The sequence below is a fragment of the Pseudophryne corroboree genome, chromosome 1 (assembly GCF_028390025.1).
Source record: "Pseudophryne corroboree isolate aPseCor3 chromosome 1, aPseCor3.hap2, whole genome shotgun sequence".
NCBI lineage: Eukaryota > Metazoa > Chordata > Amphibia > Anura > Myobatrachidae > Pseudophryne > Pseudophryne corroboree.
Window position 1 is genome coordinate 866,542,490 of NC_086444.1, and position 20,503 is coordinate 866,562,992.

Genomic DNA, 20,503 nt, shown 5'->3' on the forward strand with positions numbered 1-20,503 from the left:
AAATCACATTGTATGATTTTTAAACAATTTGTATATTCTTGCGGAAAATAAATATTTGGACAATCAAAAAGTTTAACTCAATACTTTGTGATATAACTTCGGTTGGCAATTACAGAGGTCAAACGTTTCCTGTAGTTCTTGACCAGGTTTGCACACACTGCAGCAGGTATTTTGGCCCACTCTTCCATGCAGATCTTCTCTAGATCTGTCATGTTTTGTGGCTGTCGCCGGGCAACACAGACTTTCAACTCCCTCCACAGATTTTCTATTGGGTTGAGGTCTGGAGACTGGCTAGGCCACTCCAGGACCTTGAAACGCTTCTTACGGAGCCACTCCTTAGTTGCCCGGGCGGTGTGTTTGGGGTCATTGTCATGCTGAAAGACCCAGGCACGTTCCATCATCAATGCTCTTACTGAGGGAAGGAGGTTTCTGCCCAAAATCTCACGATATATGGCCCCATTCACCCTCTCCTTAATGCGGATCAGTCTTCCTGTCCCCTTTGCAGAAAAGCAGCCCCAAAGCATGATGTTTCCACTCGATGCTTCACAGTGGGTATGGTGTTCTTAAGATGCCATTCATCATTCTTCTCCCTCCAAACACGGCGAGAGAAGTTTATACCAAAAAGTTAGATTTTGCTCTCATCTGACCACATTACATTCTCCCAATCCTCCTCTGGATCATCCAGATAGTCACTGGCAAACTTTAGACGGGCTTGGACATGTGCTGGCTTAAGCAGGGGGACCATTCGGGCGCTGCAGGATTTCAATCCATGACGACGTAGTGTGTTACTAATGGTAACCTTTGTGACTGTGGTCCCAGCTCTCGAGGTCATTGACCAGGTCCCCCCGTGTAGTTCTGGGCTGATTCCTCACCGTTCTCAAGATCATTGATACCCCACGAGGTGAGACCTTGCATGGAGCCCCAGGTCAAGGGAGATTGTCAGTGATCTTGTATTTCTTCCATTTTTCAATAATTGCTCCTTGTGCAGCTCTACAATTTTGCCCCTGGTGTCCTTAGACAGCTCTCTGGTCTTAGCCATGGTAGAGAAGTAGCACTCTAATACCGCTTTCACATCGCAAATGCCGGATCCCACCCGCTTAGAGAAACGTGTCCTTATCGGGTGGGATCCGGCATTTGGTCTCCTTTGATGGCTTTCCGACCCGGCAATATACCGGGTCGGTTGCCATAGCAGCGGGGGAGGGGGGCGGGGCAGCAGCAGCAGGGGTGGAGGCGGCGATGGGAGATGAGCTCATCTCCTGCGCCGCCTCTCCCTATGCTGTGAATGGGAACCGTGTCGCATCGAAGAAGAAGTAACAGGTCTGTGAGAGCCAGAAATCTTGCTTGGTAGGTGTCCAAATATTTATTTTACACAAGAATATACAAGTAAATTGTTTAAAATCATACAATGTGATTTCCTGTTTATTTTTTTCAGATTCTGTCTCTCACAGTTGAGTGTGTAACTATGATGGAAATTACAGACCTCTCATATCTTAAGTGGGTCAACTTGAACAATCGGTGGCTGTCCAAATACTTTTTTGCCCCACTGTATATAGATATAACAATGCACATTAAAGACTGGATGTATATCACAGGATACTTGTACTAACTATCCCTGTAGTAATGCACTTGTTCCTAACTAACACTGTCTAAATGACATACTTAAGTGTCCTGTAAATGCAAAGCGCTGATGATGCAGGCGACTTTACAGAGCAGACATTGCCCAGCAGTCCCAGAATCAGCTCAGCATGTGTGTAATGGCACCCAAACGCTGACAGGGAGTGAGGGAGACAGAGAGATGCAGCTCCAGGGCGGGAACATTTGCAGTAAATGGCGGCTGGGGGAGGGGAAACAGGTCAGAGCCTTATCCCCTTGCTGGACTTCACCACCGGGTACTGTGGGGCCTATTAAACTGGATTATGAGGTAATCCGACATGTGCCCCTTGCCCTGGTGGTCTAGTAGGGTCCCTGAACAGCCACAGTGTCCACACCAGCGTGCGCAGCCCGTCTCCTAGAGACCGCGGCGGATCGCGGTTTTCAGCGGGTCCCGCCTGGGGGACCCTCTTACCTTCTCTCTGGAATGCAGCCATGAGATCCTGGAGAGCAGCAGCAAGTGTGTGTGTGACTGAAGAGAAACCAGAGCCCTCCGCTGTAAGTACCCGGCAACCAGAGCACAGGAGTATACAGCGCCGCTGGGGGACGTGAGGGAGCCGCAGCACAATATGTCAAACTGACATATAGCACTTTTAAGTGCCTGTGCTGCGGCCCTTGAAGTCTTCTTTCTTCTAAGAAAGCTCTTTTCAGAGCTGCACTGCAGGCACCAACTTACAAACTGAGCTCCTGTGCACGGAGGTGGGGTTATAGAGGAGGCGCTGTGCATCTTGGGAACAGTCAAAGCTTTTAGCCTGTTGGTGCCTTGGATCAATATCCAACTCTACACCCCGATGTTTATTCCCTGTGGAACCCCGCTGCAGAAATATATATATATATATATATATATATATATATATATATATAATTATTTTTTTAAAGAGGATGCTGGACTGGACAGGTATTTTTAACTGGGCAGCCACTGTTGTTGACCTGCCATTCATCTTGTCATACTGTATGACAGGCAGGACACCTGATCTATGGTTAGTGGCAAACTGCCTCTTGTGCTCTGACCCAGCCTTCTCTCCTTCACACTGACTTCTACATTCCATAGACATGTTTCATGTACTGTCACCAGAAGTATAATGCATTCACGGAGCTTAACTCCGCCTCATCCATATGGCGCCTAAATTTAAATATGTTGTAAGGCGAGCAGCGCTTGTTAGTATAATGTGACTACGGAGCTTAGCTCCGCCCCTCCACACATTGCACCTTATTTAAAACTGCTATAGTAACATTGCACCGCACCAATGTAGGGTCGGCGCAGCCGCCTGCACGGTCACATGCAAAGGCCACTATCAGCACCCGCTTCAAGCAGGAATACCCTCAGCCACATGAGCCGCCCTGTGCGCCGCCGCACCCCGGGAGTCCTGCGCTGGAATTAGCTGCTCCCTGTACGGGAGGGGGGTCACCTGCTAGAATGAGTAACACGCTGTTAGGTGGGCGCACCCTGGGAGTCTCGAACTGGAATAAGCCGCACCGCTACTCCAGTATTAGGCGGGAGGAACGATCCCGGAGTGTGGCTTCTGGCGGTCCCCCTACCAGCTGCCCCTGCTGCACATGGCAGCGATGCGCGGCTGCAGCACTGCAAGCACCCACACAGAAATTAGTTACATACAGGGACGTATATTGGTCTCTCAGTAAATTATGAGAGCAAGGTGCATATTGCTAAAGGAGAGCACATCTACTATCTTCTATAATCAGTAAGTGAGGAGGATAAACAGAGCATTCTTAGTGATGTATAGCCTGGGTCAGATGGCGGCTATAGCACATTAGTATCTTCGAAAAGGGAAAACGGGGGAAGGGGGGGTGTCTTCTGCACCAGAAAAACTTTGTATTAATTGTATGTAAAAAATTCCCCAAATTTAGTTATAATATAGAAATTCTACATATGTTTAATGGGGGTGCCGCCATAGACAATAAAAATGAAGAACAAGATTGGACAGAAAAGGATTGTCTCTTTGTTGGCGCACTGAAAAGAAATAGAATGTACCTGATTTGTTGAATTTTTTAAAATATAACTTATTTATCTAATCAATAAAAAGAATGCCTAGCAAATGAGAAACATATATGTGAAAAAAAATTTAATAAATTGTGTACTATAAGTGAATAAATTGTGTACTTAGTGTTCATTAAAAACTGACCAACTGTGCTAATTGTCTAATTTCGATTGTTTATTTATCATGATTATGCAAATTGATGTTAACTGCTATATAGCGAGTGAAAATAAACAGCAGTGAGTATAACGCTGATGTTAGGGATAGGGTATCAGATATATGTGCCAGGTGGTGAGCAATAGGTCCTGGTATTAATAGCACATAAATTAATTGTCTGATGTATACCTGATATCGTAAAAATAGAGGTTCACTATTAAAGAAACAGAAAATTATTTAGGCAACTTAAACATAGGAGGACAAGTGTCTTCCTCTCAGACTGATCAACCGAAGTACCTATATATTGGTGGTTACTATCTTGGACTTCTATTAATAGAGGACCATTGTATAAGTGCTTTTAATTATTCTATAAGCAGCAAGGTCAAAATCAATTTCACAGGTCTAGGCAGAGCATGCAACAGGACTCCGTTAATAGTGGCCTCTGAATAATCAACTATTACAGCACAAATTGAAAGATTAGGTCCAATCTATTAGTACAAATAAATAAATCCTTAATAATTGAATTCAATAGTGAGAATATTCTTCAATAATTGGGCTTAATTATTCTTTAAGCAGCAAGTTCAAAACATTTTTACGGATCTAGACCCAGCATGTAAAGTGGCTCCGTTAGTAATGAACTTTGAATAATCAGTTATCACAGCCTCTATTTAATCGGGTCCCATTTATTTGTACAGATTAATCCTCACCAATAAGTTCAATATTATTGAAGTCCAGGGATTGTAATTAGTACCATCCGCAAACTGTTTGCTGTACTTAAATCCCCTCAGTCAGAGATCAAATTATTGTACCTAGTTTACAAATAATTTTCCCTAGCTAGTTCAGTGATTTATCTACTAGGGTTATTTAAATGTGGGCATTCAGGAGGTATATTAACCCCTCATCACCATTACATGAAATGAATGAATAGCTTTTATTATTGTATCCCTATTGCTTGAAAAGCACTGCTGCATATGTATGAGCTAACAGTAAAAAGAGCTTTTCATATCATGAAACATCCCAAATTTCAGTCTCTTAAGAATAGTGGTGTAGTTTTACATCCATCCCTGCTGTTACACTAGCACCTATAGAATCAAATGTGTTCGTCTCGTAATGTGTTTGCTACCTTTTACAGTGAATTACCGCTTATTGGTCCCCCGGGATTACCAGTGCGCCCCACGGTTCTGGTATTGTTTCTGGCAATCTGTAATACTTGCCAGTATTTAAGCTAATGCAGCACAAACATCAGTAATTAATCCGTAGCATTCACTTGCGTGTTAGCAACCTTTAACAATGATTATATCTTTTATTATAACCTATTGTGGAGCTGTATGTGCAACACTGAAAATCACAACCATTATTATTATTTTCTATTCATATTCATAAGAATGCCTGCAGGTAGCTACTCGATGCTGTTTGTTCTACTTCTATATCACTCAGGGCTCTATGTCTCCCATACTACACTGAGCTCACAGCCTGTATTTTTGTATCCCCTTATATTAGGTCTAGTCAGCGGCTGATCGGATAGAAAGTTTTGCTCAAGCAGTTAGGTTGGCCCTACAGAGCATACATACATCGTATTATATACATTTATCTGGCATTAGAGCATTTTTTTAAAACATTTTTAAGCACAGTGGTCAGTGTGAGCGGGCTTAGGAGCACCGCTCAGAAACGCCGACGTGCACGTTTCGCATAAGCTTTAACGAGGCAAACCCGATTGCCCAGTTGAGAGAGGTTATAACAGGACATCCAACCTATCACATTCTGGCTGTCACACCTGTGTGGTATTGCTTGAACCGCACACCATGCCTGATTTCATCCCCGTGGAACGGCAAGACTCTTTGCTATGAGTCACATGATATCTCAATCATTCATAATTGACATCCGAACAGAATTTTTATTAATATGCATGTACATAATCATTTTGCTCTGTTAAATGGCTCTTTGTAGGTACAGTAAATTACATTGTCACAATTATAAATATCAGGAAAAGGTGTATCATCTATTTATTACTCGTAGTGCACACAATAGTAATGTCTATATACCGTTATAGAAGATTGCCAAACATAAGATTAAGTGCATGAATTATATTGATGTGATGAAATTGGAAAAAAGGAGAAAAACGTGACTAGGTGGAGATAATAAGTGCTAACGAAAAGGTCCGATATGCCGTGATCAATAATAAAATTCTAAAAGAGAATCTATTATCCCGAATAGGGTTACCCCCATAAATATGGATAAGGTGAAGTGGTCACACCGTGCTATTATCCAAGATGTTGGGTACCCTTTAAATGGGCTCATGTGTAGCCCTGTTTTTTATTTTTACTATTAATTGCTTGATACTAGTATTTCAATATTATCCATGTGTGCTAGTGCACTAGCACACATGGATAATATTGAAATACTAGTATCAAGCAATTAATAGTAAAAATAAAAAACAACAAACAAAAAAAAAAAATTAAAATAATAAACAATACATTTAAATCACAGACAATTATCAGTAATGGACGTCAATTGAACACTTTTTCCTTTTTTCACCATTCATTTTTTACACTCATTTTTTGGAATTTTCACTTTTGTCACATTTTCACCTTTTTGCATTGTTCATTATATTAATTCACCATATTACCCATCAATCATATTTAACACAATAGGGCTACACATGAGCCCATTTAAGGGTACCCAACATCTTGGATAATAGCACGGTGTGACCACTTTACCTTATCCCTATTTATGGGGGTAACCCTATTCGGGATAATAGATTCTCTTTTATAATTTTATTATTGATCACGGCATATCGGACCTTTTCGTTAGCACTTATTATCTCCACCTAGTCACGTTTTTCTCTTCTTTTTTCCAATTTCATCACATCAATATAATTCATGCACTTAATCTTATGTTTGGCAATCTTCTATAACGGTATATAGACATTACTATTGTGTGCACTACGAGTAATAAATAGATGATACACCTTTTCCTGATATTTATAATTGTGACAATGTAATTTACTGTACCTACAAAGAGCCATTTAACAGAGCAAAATGATTATGTACATGCATATTAATAAAAATTCTGTTCGGATGTCAATTATGAATGATTGAGATATCATGTGACTCATAGCAAAGAGTCTTGCGTTCCACGGGGATGAAATCAGGCGTGGTGTGCGATTCAAGCAATCCCACACAGGTGTGACAGCCAGAATGTGATAGGTTGGATGTCCTGTTATAAACTCTCTCAACTGGGCAATCGGGTTTGCCTCGTTAAAGCTTATGCGAAACGTGCACGTCGGCGTTTGAGCGGTGCTCCTAAGCCCGCTCACACTGACCACTGTGCTTAAAAATGTTTTAAAAAAATGCTCTAATGCCAGATAAATGTATATAATACGATGTATGTATGCTCTGTAGGGCCAACCTAACTGCTTGAGCAAAACTTTCTATCCGATCAGCCGCTGACTAGACCTAATATAAGGGGATACAAAAATACAGGCTGTGAGCTCAGTGTAGTATGGGAGACATAGAGCCCTGAGTGATATAGAAGTAGAACAAACAGCATCGAGTAGCTACCTGCAGGCATTCTTATGAATATGAATAGAAAATAATAATAATGGTTGTGATTTTCAGTGTTGCACATACAGCTCCACAATAGGTTATAATAAAAGATATAATCATTGTTAAAGGTTGCTAACACGCAAGTGAATGCTACGGATTAATTACTGATGTTTGTGCTGCATTAGCTTAAATACTGGCAAGTATTACAGATTGCCAGAAACAATACCAGAACCGTGGGGCGCACTGGTAATCCCGGGGGACCAATAAGCGGTAATTCACTGTAAAAGGTAGCAAACACATTACGAGACGAACACATTTGATTCTATAGGTGCTAGTGTAACAGCAGGGATGGATGTAAAACTACACCACTATTCTTAAGAGACTGAAATTTGGGATGTTTCATGATATGAAAAGCTCTTTTTACTGTTAGCTCATACATATGCAGCAGTGCTTTTCAAGCAATAGGGATACAATAATAAAAGCTATTCATTCATTTCATGTAATGGTGATGAGGGGTTAATATACCTCCTGAATGCCCACATTTAAATAACCCTAGTAGATAAATCACTGAACTAGCTAGGGAAAATTATTTGTAAACTAGGTACAATAATTTGATCTCTGACTGAGGGGATTTAAGTACAGCAAACAGTTTGCGGATGGTACTAATTACAATCCCTGGACTTCAATAATATTGAACTTATTGGTGAGGATTAATCTGTACAAATAAATGGGACCCGAATAAATAGAGGCTGTGATAACTGATTATTCAAAGTTCATTACTAACGGAGCCACTTTACATGCTGGGTCTAGATCCGTAAAAATGTTTTGAACTTGCTGCTTAAAGAATAATTAAGCCCAATTATTGAAGAATATTCTCACTATTGAATTCAATTATTAAGGATTTATTTATTTGTACTAATAGATTGGACCTAATCTTTCAATTTGTGCTGTAATAGTTGATTATTCAGAGGCCACTATTAACGGAGTCCTGTTGCATGCTCTGCCTAGACCCGTGAAATTGATTTTGACCTTGCTGCTTATAGAATAATTAAAAGCACTTATACAATGGTCCTCTATTAATAGAAGTCCAAGATAGTAACCACCAATATATAGGTACTTCGGTTGATCAGTCTGAGAGGAAGACACTTGTCCTCCTATGTTTAAGTTGCCTAAATAATTTTCTGTTTCTTTAATAGTGAACCTCTATTTTTACGATATCAGGTATACATCAGACAATTAATTTATGTGCTATTAATACCAGGACCTATTGCTCACCACCTGGCACATATATCTGATACCCTATCCCTAACATCAGCGTTATACTCACTGCTGTTTATTTTCACTCGCTATATAGCAGTTAACATCAATTTGCATAATCATGATAAATAAACAATCGAAATTAGACAATTAGCACAGTTGGTCAGTTTTTAATGAACACTAAGTACACAATTTATTCACTTATAGTACACAATTTATTAAAAATTTTTTCACATATATGTTTCTCATTTGCTAGGCATTCTTTTTATTGATTAGATAAATAAGTTATATTTTAAAAAATTCAACAAATCAGGTACATTCTATTTCTTTTCAGTGCGCCAACAAAGAGACAATCCTTTTCTGTCCAATCTGGCTATAGCACATTACCAAGCTGTAGTCTTCAGCCATGCTGCCGGTGGCGTCTGGCTGCTTGGGGCTTCATGTCAGCAGTGTACTGCTGGACACAAGACACCCAGGGACTGATGTCCCTGCAGCGGGAACTCTGGCTACAAACCCCGCAGGGTGGTACCGACTTTCCCTGGCAGCACCCACGTAGCAGCCTGGCAGCAGCAAACTGCCAGACTGTTGTAAAAAAAGTTATAAATTAAAAAAAATAAAAAACAAAGATATCTCTGGAGCTCCAGAGGAAGTGACCGACTCTCCCGGGCTCATTTCTAAAACTGGTCTGGGGAAGGGTGTAGAGGAGGAGCCAGTCACACACATTAAAAGATTTAAGGTGCCGGCTCTCCTGATCACTCCATCTATACCCCATGGTACAGAACTCCAGCGTCCCCTATGGATGATAGAGAAAAATACTTACCTTATCTAACTTTCATAAAACAATCAGTGATTCTATGAGGTGAGAGAAACCACAGTAACAGCATCATAAGAACGTAAGTTACTTCTTCACCGCAGTTACTAATACTGTAGCCCACCAAGTTAAATAAATGTATAGTTACAGATGTTTACTCACACATCGTGCCTCAATACACCACATAGCAGGAGATGCCCGGCGTGAGTGAGCTCACATGTCCAATGCAACTCTGTTAGCGTTGGGCATCTTGACAAAAATGCATGTTATTCACATAGCTATGTGAATAAGACGCGCAACCAGACTGCTATTTAAACGGATATACAGCATGCCTATATTCTGTTTGTGTCTGCACCTGTATCTGCATACGAAATGATGCATTACAGTGTTTTCCAGGAAAACAGCCACTAACACCAATGTACCATTTCACATGCAAATGCAGACACAGTCGCACACAGAATATAGGCATGCTGCATATAATTTTAATCAGCAAAAGCTGCTGGTACATCATATCTGCATTGTTTTGTTAATAAGACTAATTTTAAAGGGAAAAAAGTTGCATGAAAAGACACTCAGGGCTATAGAGGCATGCCATGGCATGGCATAACTAGAAGGGCTGTTTAACGTGCAGGGAGGCTGGATGTAATTGGACACATCTCCATAACTTTTTGTTTTTATACTCCACCCTGAGACGTTTATTGTGACAAAGTTATGGGATTGTGTCGTTAATCTTTACTAATTTTTTTGTTTACTATTGTTGCTTAGCAAGAACATAATCAATAGCCAACAACTCATCCTCCCCTCATCTGGATTGTCTCCAGATTATGGAGGATAAAAAATTATTTATAATGGTTACTCAGCAGATATACTCTTTTGTTCACACCCCAGTGCAGAAATTTATTGTAGCGTTTACTGCATTGTTATAGCATCCTTCTAACGGATACCCATGCCAACACACATGGAGCAAATTAAATTCTTATACCTGCTGTTTTTGGGTTCTGTATATTTTGTCGACAGAAAGTCAACATGGTCATAATGTTGACATGTAACATGTCAACATAAAATGTTGACACCCTAACAATGGGCTTGATTCAATTCTGCGCAAATTGAATAGCGCCGTGAAGGAGCTCTCGGAGCCATTCAATTCAGCGCACTGTTATGACAGACTGGCGGTTCTCATGCTTTTAGTTTAGTCGCGAGAACCGGTATTCTCCAACTTAGTGCCTAGCGCAATGCTGTTTCTGCAGCGCTAAGGACAGAAAACAGCATTGCGCCAGTAGTTTTTGTCGGATTTCTGTTCACAGCTCTGGAGGGGTGCAAGCAGAAATCCTATAACATTATCCTGAATTGAATAGGTCTGGAAGCTCCTTTCTGGCGCTATTAGATATGCCCTGAACTTAATCGAGCCCAATGACGGCAATCATCGGGTTGGCCTTGTGTGATCCGGTGGTCTCACCATACAGACGCCAGGATCCCGGCTGTTAGATGGCCGGCGGTGGGGTGAGCGCAACGGAGCTCCTTACAGGCTGGCTGCGCTTGCCACGCAGCTGGCTCTGTGGTAATGGTCCCAGTTGGTCGGCATGCTGACTGGCGGGATATTCAGGGCCCGGCGTCTGTATTGTGACCGGGGGTATCCCGACCGCCGGTCACATAAACGCATCCCGTTCTGAGGTTATGGAGTACCCTAACCCTAAAGCTAACCTTGCAGCTCACTTTCCGGCAGTTGCGGCTTTAATCATAGGTTATGTTTTTAGTTGCAAAACTGTAGTTACAGCAGTAAACATGTCCCTATTGTCGGCGTTTTGCAAAAATGACTGAATTTCACTTGTCGACATTTACGATGTCGACACTGAACATATCGACATTTGCAGATGTCAACATTGTGACCGCATCCCTTCTCTTTAAGGTGTTCAAATTGTCTCTAAAGCTGTGAATCAGGTATCTCAAAAATAAAATATATCTGGATTCATATTTAAAACAGAACAAGTTATGATATTAGATGATAGCATACTATAATGTATACATACCTGCCCATCAACTAAAGCCGTTAATGGTAAATAGTCAAAGAGATCTGTGAAATACTTCCATACATTTGCATTCCCATACTTTCGTAGGCACTCATCATAGAAACCATAGACTTGAGTAATTTGGCGACTTTCATGATTTCCTCTCAATATTGTGATGCGCTCTGGGTAACGAACCTTAATGGAATAGGAGAAGGTTTAAATTAAAATGAAAAAACAAACAATGTTTGCATATAACACAGTAAAGATGCTTCCAAGCTGACGCTGCAAATCATGAGACAATGGGGAATGGTTGGTACTGAATAAAAATGAATTGTTACCTTTAATGCTACAAGAAGAGTCACTGTCTCCACGGAGTAATAGCCTCTATCCACATAGTCTCCCATGAACAGGTAGTTTGTGTCCGGAGATTTACCCCCAATTCTGAAGAGCTCCATGAGATCGTGAAACTGTCCATGGACATCTCCGCACACAGTGACAGGGCATCGGACATCCTGCACATTTGACTCTTTAGTAAGGATTTCTTTTGCCTGATGATAATAAGTATTTGTAAATAAATAACCTCTTTCGAAAACAAAAAGCTGGCATGTTGTGTCAAGTATCATTCTGAATGGGGAATACATTTAGAAAAGCAAGTCACTGTCATACATACAATATTTATACATCAGCCATGAGCACACAGAATTACAAGTTGACAGATTGTGGGGAAGCAAGTACTGTACAAATGGTTTTCTATGCACTGAATGCCTCATAAAGCCATTGCTGGCCTTTACTCCCAAGTGAGGCAAAGTTCATTTATTACGTTAGTCTCTGTAGTGGACTGTGGATATATACTGTAGACTTTATAGTATGACTTGCATTAAATAGGATTTTGGTTACCTACCAGTAAATCCTTTTCTCGTAGTCCGTAGAGGATGCTGGGGTCCACATTAGTACCAGGGGTATAGACGGGTCCACCAGGAGCCATTGGCACTTTAAGAGTTTGAGAGTGTGGGCTGGCTCCCCCCTCTATTCCCCTCCTACCAGACTCAGTCTAGAAACTGTGCCCGAGGAGACGGACATCTTCGAGAGAAGGATTTAACACAGATAGTGGATAGATTCATACCAGCTCACACATACAAGGCAAACCAAGCTAACAAGCTTGAAAAACTCAGCAGCCGCTGAAACATTACTTACCAAGTAACAATGTAGTACATAACTAAACAAAGTTGTACTGAACCAGATAACGGTTGCAGGAAAACAAAGTGCTGGGCGGAGGCGTCAACATCCTCTACGGACTACGAGAAAAGGATTTACCGGTAGGTAACCAGAATCCTATTTTCTCTTACATCCTAACGGATGCTGGGGTCCACATTACTACCAAGGGGATGTACCAAAGCTCCCAGAATGGGAGGGAGAGCGCGGAGGCTCCTGCAGAACTGATTGACTGAACTTCAGATCATCAGAGGCCAAAGTATCGAACTTGTAGAACTTAACAAACGTGTTCGACCCAGACCAAGTTGCCGCTCGGCAAAGTTGTAACGCCGAGACACCCCGGGCAGCTGCCCAGGAAGACCCCACCTTATGAGTAGAGTGGGCCTTAACAGAGTTTGGACACGGCAGTCCTGCCGTAGAAGCAGCATGCTGGATAGTGAATCTAATCCAGCGAGATATCGTCTGCTTGGAAGCAGGACACCCAATTTCTTGGGATCAGACAGGACAAACAGAGTCCGATTTCCTGCGACGAGCAGTCCTCTTCACAGATTCTCAAAGCCCTCACAACATCCAAGGACTTTGACGAAATTGAGGAGTCAGTAGCCACTGGCACCACAATAGGTTGGTTGATATGAAATGCTGACAAAACCTTTGGAAGAAACTGCTGACGTGTCCGGAGCCCAGTTCCATCTTCGTGGAAGATCAAGTAAGGGATTTTACAAGACAAAGCCCCCAATTCTGACACGTCTAGCAGAAGCTAAAGCCAACAACGTGACAGCCTTCCATGTAAGATATTTGACCTCAACCTCCTGTAGAGGCTCGAACCAGTCCGATTAGAGGAACTGCAACACCACGTTAAGGTCCCAAGGCGCCGTAGGCGGTACAAAGGGAGGTTGAATGTGCAGAACTCCCTTCAAAAAGGTCTGAACCTCAGGGAGGGCAGCCAATTATATCTGGAAGAAAATGGACAGGGCCGAAATCTGGGCCTTCACAGATCCCAACCTCAGGCCCACATCCACACCTGCTTGCAGGAAGAGGAGGAAACGTCCCAGTTGAAACTCCACCGTAGGAAACTTCTTGGACTCGCACCAAGAAACATATTTCTTACAAATACGATGGTAATGCTTAGACCAGTGGTTCCCAAACTGTGTGCCGTGGCACCCTGGGGTGCCGCGGGACACTTGCAGGGGTGCCCTGGGTTGGTGGTCAAGGACCAATTCAAACTATTTATTGTCAATTTAATAGGCAAAACCAGTGCTGATGGCTTCCAGTTATAAAATATGTGGACAAACAGAAGCAAATCTTGTCCCTCACCACATAATTGACCCTAAGAATGGCATAAACATAATTTACTTAATCTAATATTTTTTTCGAAATTTCTCAATAAGAAACTTGTGGCCTAGGGGTGCCGTGAAAAAAAATCTGACACTCCAGGGTGCCGTGACTCACAAAAGTTTGGGAACCACTGGCTTAGACGTTACCTCTTTCCTAGCCTGTATGAGGGTAGGAATGACCTTCTTCGGAATGCCCTTCCGAGCAAGTATCAGGCACTCAACTTCCATGCCGTCAAAGCGTCCACGGCCACTGCTTGTGGGTCCCTCGAAATGGAACAAAAGCATCAAAGCTTCTTGTTGAGACGAGAGGCCATCATATCTATTTGGGGTAACCCCCAAAGGTCTGTTATTTCCTTGAACACCTCCGGATGGATACCCCACTTCCCTGGATGGAGATCGTGTCTGCTGAGGTCTGCTTCCCAGTTGTCTACTCCCAGAATGAAGATGGCTGACGGCGCCAACGCGTGCTTTTCTGTCCAGAGGAGGATTCTGGTTACCTCTGACATTGCAGCTCTGCTGTTCATTCCGCCCTGTCGGTTTATGTAAGCCACTGCTGTCACAGACTGCACTTGAATGGACCGATTCCTTAGAAGATGGGGCACTTAGAGACGACCGTTGTAGACGGCTCTTAGTTCCAAAATGTTTATCGGCAGGCCGGCTTCAAGACTTGACCCCCTTCCTTGGAAGGTATCCCCTTGAGTGACTACACCCCAGCCCCAAAGGCTCGCATCCGTGATTAGAAGGACCCAGTCCTGAATCTCAAACCTGCGGCCCTCTAGAAGGTGAGGCAATTGGAGCCACCAGAGGAGTGAAATCCTGGACTTTGGCGACAGACGAATTCTCTGGTGCATGTGGAGATGAGATCCTGACCACTTGTCCAGGAGATCCAGTTGGAAGGCCCGAGCATGGAACCTCCTGTACTGGAAAGACTCGTAAGAGGCCACCATCTTTCCCAAAAGGCGAATGCATTGATGAACAGACACCCGGGCTGGCTTCAGGACATCCCGGACCATTGTTTGTATCACCAACGCCTTTTCCTGCGGGAGAAACACCCTCTGCACCTCTGTGTCGAGGATCATCCCCGGAAAGGACAACCTCTGGGTTGGTTCCAAATGTGATTTTGGAAGGTTCAGAATCCAACTGTGGAGTCTGAGTAGTTGGTTTGTGAGAACAATGGACTGCAACAGCCTCTCCTTGGACGATGCCTTTATTAGCAGATTGTCCAGATATGGAATGATGTTCACCCCTTGTTTGCGGAGGAGAACCATCATCTCTGCCATCACCTTGGTGAACACCCTTGGTGCTGTTGAGAGGACAAATGGCAAGGCCTGGAAATGGAATTGACAGTCCTGTAATGCGAAACCGAGATAAGCCTGATGCGGCAACCAAATCGGAATGTGGAGGTACGCATCCTTGATATCCAGTGATACCAGCAATTCCCCCTCTTCCAAACCTGATATCACCGCCCGGAGAGACTCATGAACTTTAGAAAAGGGTTCAGTGATTTTAGGTTCAGCATGGGCCTGCGAACCATCCGGTTTCGATACCACGAAAAAGTTTCAAATAGTAACCTGTGGTAAGCAGATGAGGAGGAACTGGCACAATGACCTGTGCCTCCACCAACTTCTGGACAGCCTCTTATAGGACAGTTCTGTCTGCCAGTAGAACTGGCAAGCCTGATTTGAAAAATCGTGAGGAGGGAGATTTTGAAATTCCAACCTGTCACCCTGGGACACAATATCTATCACCCAGGGATCCAAGCCAGACGATACCCAGACGTGACTGAACTGTGAGTCTCGCTCCCACTGGCCCCACCTCCCGGCCCCTGCGGTCCACCGTGATGCGGAGGAGTTTGGCGTACCTGAAACAGGCTTTTGTACCTGGGAACATGTGGCAGCAGGTTTCCTGGATTTAACTCAACCTCCCCTAAAGAAGGTATCGGACGGTTTGGCCTTTCTAGGCTTGTTAGGCCAAAAGGACTGTGATGCTGATGAAGAAAAGGATTTCTTCGGAGCAGGTGCAGCTGAGGGAAGAAATGGAGACTTACCCGCTTTAGCCCTGGATATACACGCATCCAAAGCTTCCCTAAAGAGACTGACCTGTGTAGGGTAGGGACTCCACGCTTTTCCTGGATTCCGTGTTGGCCGAACACTGGCGCAGCAACAGTCCCCGACGGGCTTAAACAGACATTGAAGAGATTCCCGCAGCCATGGAACCCAGGTCTTTCATGGATTCTACCATAAAACCTGCTGAATCTTGAATGTTACGCAAAAACAATTCCACATCACCCTTATCCATCGTATCCAAATCCTCAAGTAAGGTGCCTGACCACTTTACTGTAGCTTTTGCAATCCATGCACTAGCAATAGTGGGATGTAATATGGCCCCCGAAGCAGTGTACATTGATTTAAGTGTATTATCGATTTTGCGATCAGCCGGCTCCTTTAAGGCGGTAGATCCCGGAATAGGCAAAACCACCTTTTTTGAGAGTCTGGACACAGATGCGTCAACAATTGGCGGGTTTTCCCATTTTTTCCTATCCTCCTCAGGGAAAGGGAACGCCACCTGGACTCTTTTAGGGATCTGGAATTTTTTCTCAGGGTTTTCCCATGCTTTCTCAAATATAGCATTTAATTCCTTTGACGCAGGGAAGATTAGCGAGGCTTTCTTATTTTCAGTGAAAAAAGCCACCTCAACCTGCTCAGGTGTGGTATCATTATTATTCAACACATCCCTGATAGCCTCTATCATCAATTATACCCCCTTTGCAAGAGAGGCAGACCCCCGCAACACGTCAGAATCGGTATCCGTGTCATCTTGCGTGACATGAACAAGCGCACATTTGTGGGTGTATATAGCGGAGCGTCCTGAGGTATCAGAATCGGGCCATACTGCCACAGAGTTCTATAATACCTAGATTGCAGATTCATTACTTGCAACCCTGTCTGAAATCTGAGAAATCCAAGATTTGATAGAAGAAAACCACTCCGGTTCCCTTGCTGGAATCTGTGCTAAATCAGTGCTATCCTGATTACATGGAATGGGATCATCCTGGGAGGACATATCCTCCGCAGCATATGACACAGTGTCCCTGGACATAGCTAAAGGAGACCACCAAACACTCCACACACACACACACACACACACACACACACACACACACACACACACACACACAGGGGAGGGCAGACAGTTTCCCCCCCAAAAAAATGGCAAGAGATTGGAGCCAACCCACACACAGCGCTTCTAACCAAAGGGAGACCCCTTTTCAGCACTGACTGTGCACCTTAATAGGATACACAGTCGTATTGCAGCCTCCCCTTCTACAACCCCCTGGTACCGTTTACAGATAGCTGTAGTTGCTGTGGAGGGACCCGTTTCTCCTGATCAGCACTGTGCAGGCAAGAAAATGGTGCTGAACGCTGCTCGGTCCGCTCTGAGGAGAAGCTCCACCCCCAAAATGGCGCCGTCTTCCTGCTCTTCATAGGATTATACTGGCCTGAGGATTGAGTGCTGGCTGAGATCCGGGGACCCCGACAGGCTTTTGGACATGTGTAGGGTGTAGCGCTGGCTCAGGGAGCTCCACACAGCACCATACCATGTACCGCTGAGCCTTCCAGAGCGCAGTCAATACTGCGCTCCTACCCTGCTGTCGCCATCTTCACACTGACCCCCCGCTTGCTAGGGGGGGTCGAAGCCTCACTCGCCACAGATTCTTCAGCTCTGTAAGGGGGTGGCGGCATGCTGCTGGGGCGAGCGATCCCCTACAGCGGGGAACGATCTGACCCCTCAGGAGCTCAGTGTCCTGTCAGCGGAGTAAGTGGCTCAGATCCCGCAGGGCGGACACTACTCTCTCCCCCCCCCCCCCCCCCCCTTTAGTCCCATGCTGCAGGGAGGCTGTTGCCAGCAGCCTCCCTGTAAAATAAAAATAAAAACTCTAAAATAACTTTTTACTAGAAAAGCTCTGGAGAGCTCCCCTGCTGTGACCGGCTCCTCCGGGAACATTTTCTAAACTGAGTCTGGTAGGAGGGGCATAGAGTGAGGAGCCAGCCTACACTCTCAAACTCTTAAAGTGCCAATGGTTCCTGGTGGACCAGTCTATACCCCGGTACTAATGTGGACCCCAGCATCCTCTAGGACGTAAGAGAAAAACATGTTGAGTACATAAATGCAGGACTATTAGCATGTTTGCCAAGCGTGTTTACTAGGATACTGTGACAGTGGTATGAAGCTGAATAGCACATAAATGGATTGTCAAAACAATGAAGCTGAAATCCCGACTAGGATCACAATACCAGTGCCGAAATTCCAAACGTCAGGATCCCGAACAAGTGTTTGCCGAGCTGCCGGAGAGGTAAGCTGCGCAGGGTGTGGGGTAGTATTAGGATGAGGAAGGCGAGCTTACGTTTACTTCTCCTATACCTCTCTCCAGGCCTGATGTAAACTCCCGCACATTCAAAAGCAATTCATCCTAATGCATTTGGACTGCGACAGACTCCTGTAGTGTCCAAGTGATGTCTAATACACCTAGAACGGTTCAGCGATTTGACAATACCTTAATTCTTTCATGCAATGCAGAAATATACCCTTCCAATAATAGGATTTTTGTACCTACCGGTAAATCCTTTTCTCCTAGTCCGTAGAGGATGCTGGGGACTCCAAAAGGACCATGGGGTATAGACGGGATCCGCAGGAGCTTGGGCACACTGAAAAGACTTAAACTGGGTGTGAACTGGCTCCTCCCTCTATGCCCCTCCTCCAGACCTTAGTTATAGGAACTGTGCCCAGGAGAGACGGACATTTCGAGGAAAGAATTTTTGTGTAAACTAAGGGCTACAACATACCAGCCCACACCACAAACATACCGTACAACCGGAGTAACAGTAAACCAGATAACAGTATGAATTAACAACAGCAACAAGCTGAAAACCAGAAATACACAACCCGTGTATAAACTAATTTAACCAACAAGAATACACTGCAAGTAACAGTCCGCACTGGGATGGGCGCCCAGCATCCTCTACGGACTAGGAGAAAAGGATTTACCGGTAGGTACTAAAATCCTATTTTCTCTTACGTCCTAGAGGATGCTGGGGACTCCAAAAGGACCATGGGGTTTATACCAAAGCTCCAGACCGGGCGAGAGAGTGCGGACGACTCTGCAGCACCGACTGAGCAAACGCAAGGTCCTCATCAGCCAGAGTATCAAACTTATAGAACTTAGCAAAAGTGTTTGAACCCGACCAGGTAGCCGCTCGGCAAAGCTGTAAAGCCGAGACGCCTCGGGCAGCCGCCCAAGATGAGCCCACTTTCCTGGTAGAATGGGCTTTGGCTGACTTCGGCACCGCTAGCCCGGCCGAAGAATGAGCCTGCTTAATCATACTACAAATCCAGCGTGCAATAGTCTGTTTTGAAGCAGGATGACCAATCTGGTTAGGAGCATACAGGACAAACAGCGCCTCAGTTTTCCAGGCTACAGCCGTTCTGGCGACGTAGATCTTCAAAGCTCTCACAACATCCAGAGACTTTGGAACCGCCACAGCATCCGTAGCCAACCGGAACCACAATAGGTTGGTTAATGTGAAACGAAGAAACCACCTTCGCCAGAAATTGTTGACGAGTCCTCAATTCCGCCCTATCCAAATGAAAAATCAAGTACAGGCTCTTATGAGATAAGCCGCCAACTCTGACACTCGCCTGGCAGACGCCAGCGCCAACAGCATGACTACCTTCCAAGTGAGAAACTTCAACTCAACCTTACGCAAAGGTTCAAACCAGGAAGACATGAGAAACTGTAAGACCACGTCTGGGAGGGAAGATAATTCCTTTTGAAAGAAAATAGACAAAGCCGAAATCTGCACTTTGATGGAGCCTAATTTCAGGCCTGCATCTACACCTGCCTACAAAAAGTGGAGAAAACGACCCAAATGAAAATCTTCCACAGGAGCCATTTTAGTCTCACACCAGGAAACATACTTTCTCCAAATACGGTGATAATGTTTCGCCGTAACCTCTTTCCTAGCCTTAATGAGAGTGGGAATGACCTCCCCGGGAATACCCTTACGAGCTAAGATCTGGCGCTCAACTTCCATGCCGTCAAACGCAGCCACGGTAAGTCTGGAAACACGCATGGACCCTGCAACAACAGGTCCTCTCTTAGAGGAAGCGGCCAAGGATCTTCCACCAGTAATTCCTGAAGATCTGGGTACCAGGCCCTTCTTGGCCAATCTGGAACGACGAGAATCGCCTGAACCCTTGCTCGTCGAATGATCCCCAGTACCTTTGGAATGAGAGGAAGTGGAGGTAACACATACACCGAGTGGAACACCCACGGAGACACCAGGGCATCCACTGCACTGGCTTGGGTGTCCCTTGATCTGGAACAATACCTCGGGAGCTTCTTGTTGAGACGAGACGCCATCATGTCGATCAATGGAAATCCCCAACGCTTTGTCACCTCTGCAAATACCTCTTGGTGAAGAGCCCACTCTCCCGGATGGAGATAGTGTCTGCTGAGGAAATCTGCTTCCCAGTTGTC

General features: G+C 44.3%; 1 protein-coding gene across 1 annotated transcript in view; it reads right to left on the minus strand.

Annotated features, from left to right (window-relative positions):
* Positions 1-20,503, minus strand: part of PPP2CB (protein phosphatase 2 catalytic subunit beta) — a 179,082-nt gene that overhangs the window by 71,731 nt on the left and 86,848 nt on the right. Inside the window, exons 2-3 of the mRNA XM_063920016.1 lie at positions 11,758-11,967; positions 11,441-11,614 (exon numbers count right to left, since the gene is read on the minus strand). Of these exons, the coding sequence (XP_063776086.1) occupies positions 11,441-11,614; positions 11,758-11,967 (384 nt within the window). The remainder of the gene's footprint in view (positions 1-11,440; positions 11,615-11,757; positions 11,968-20,503) is intronic.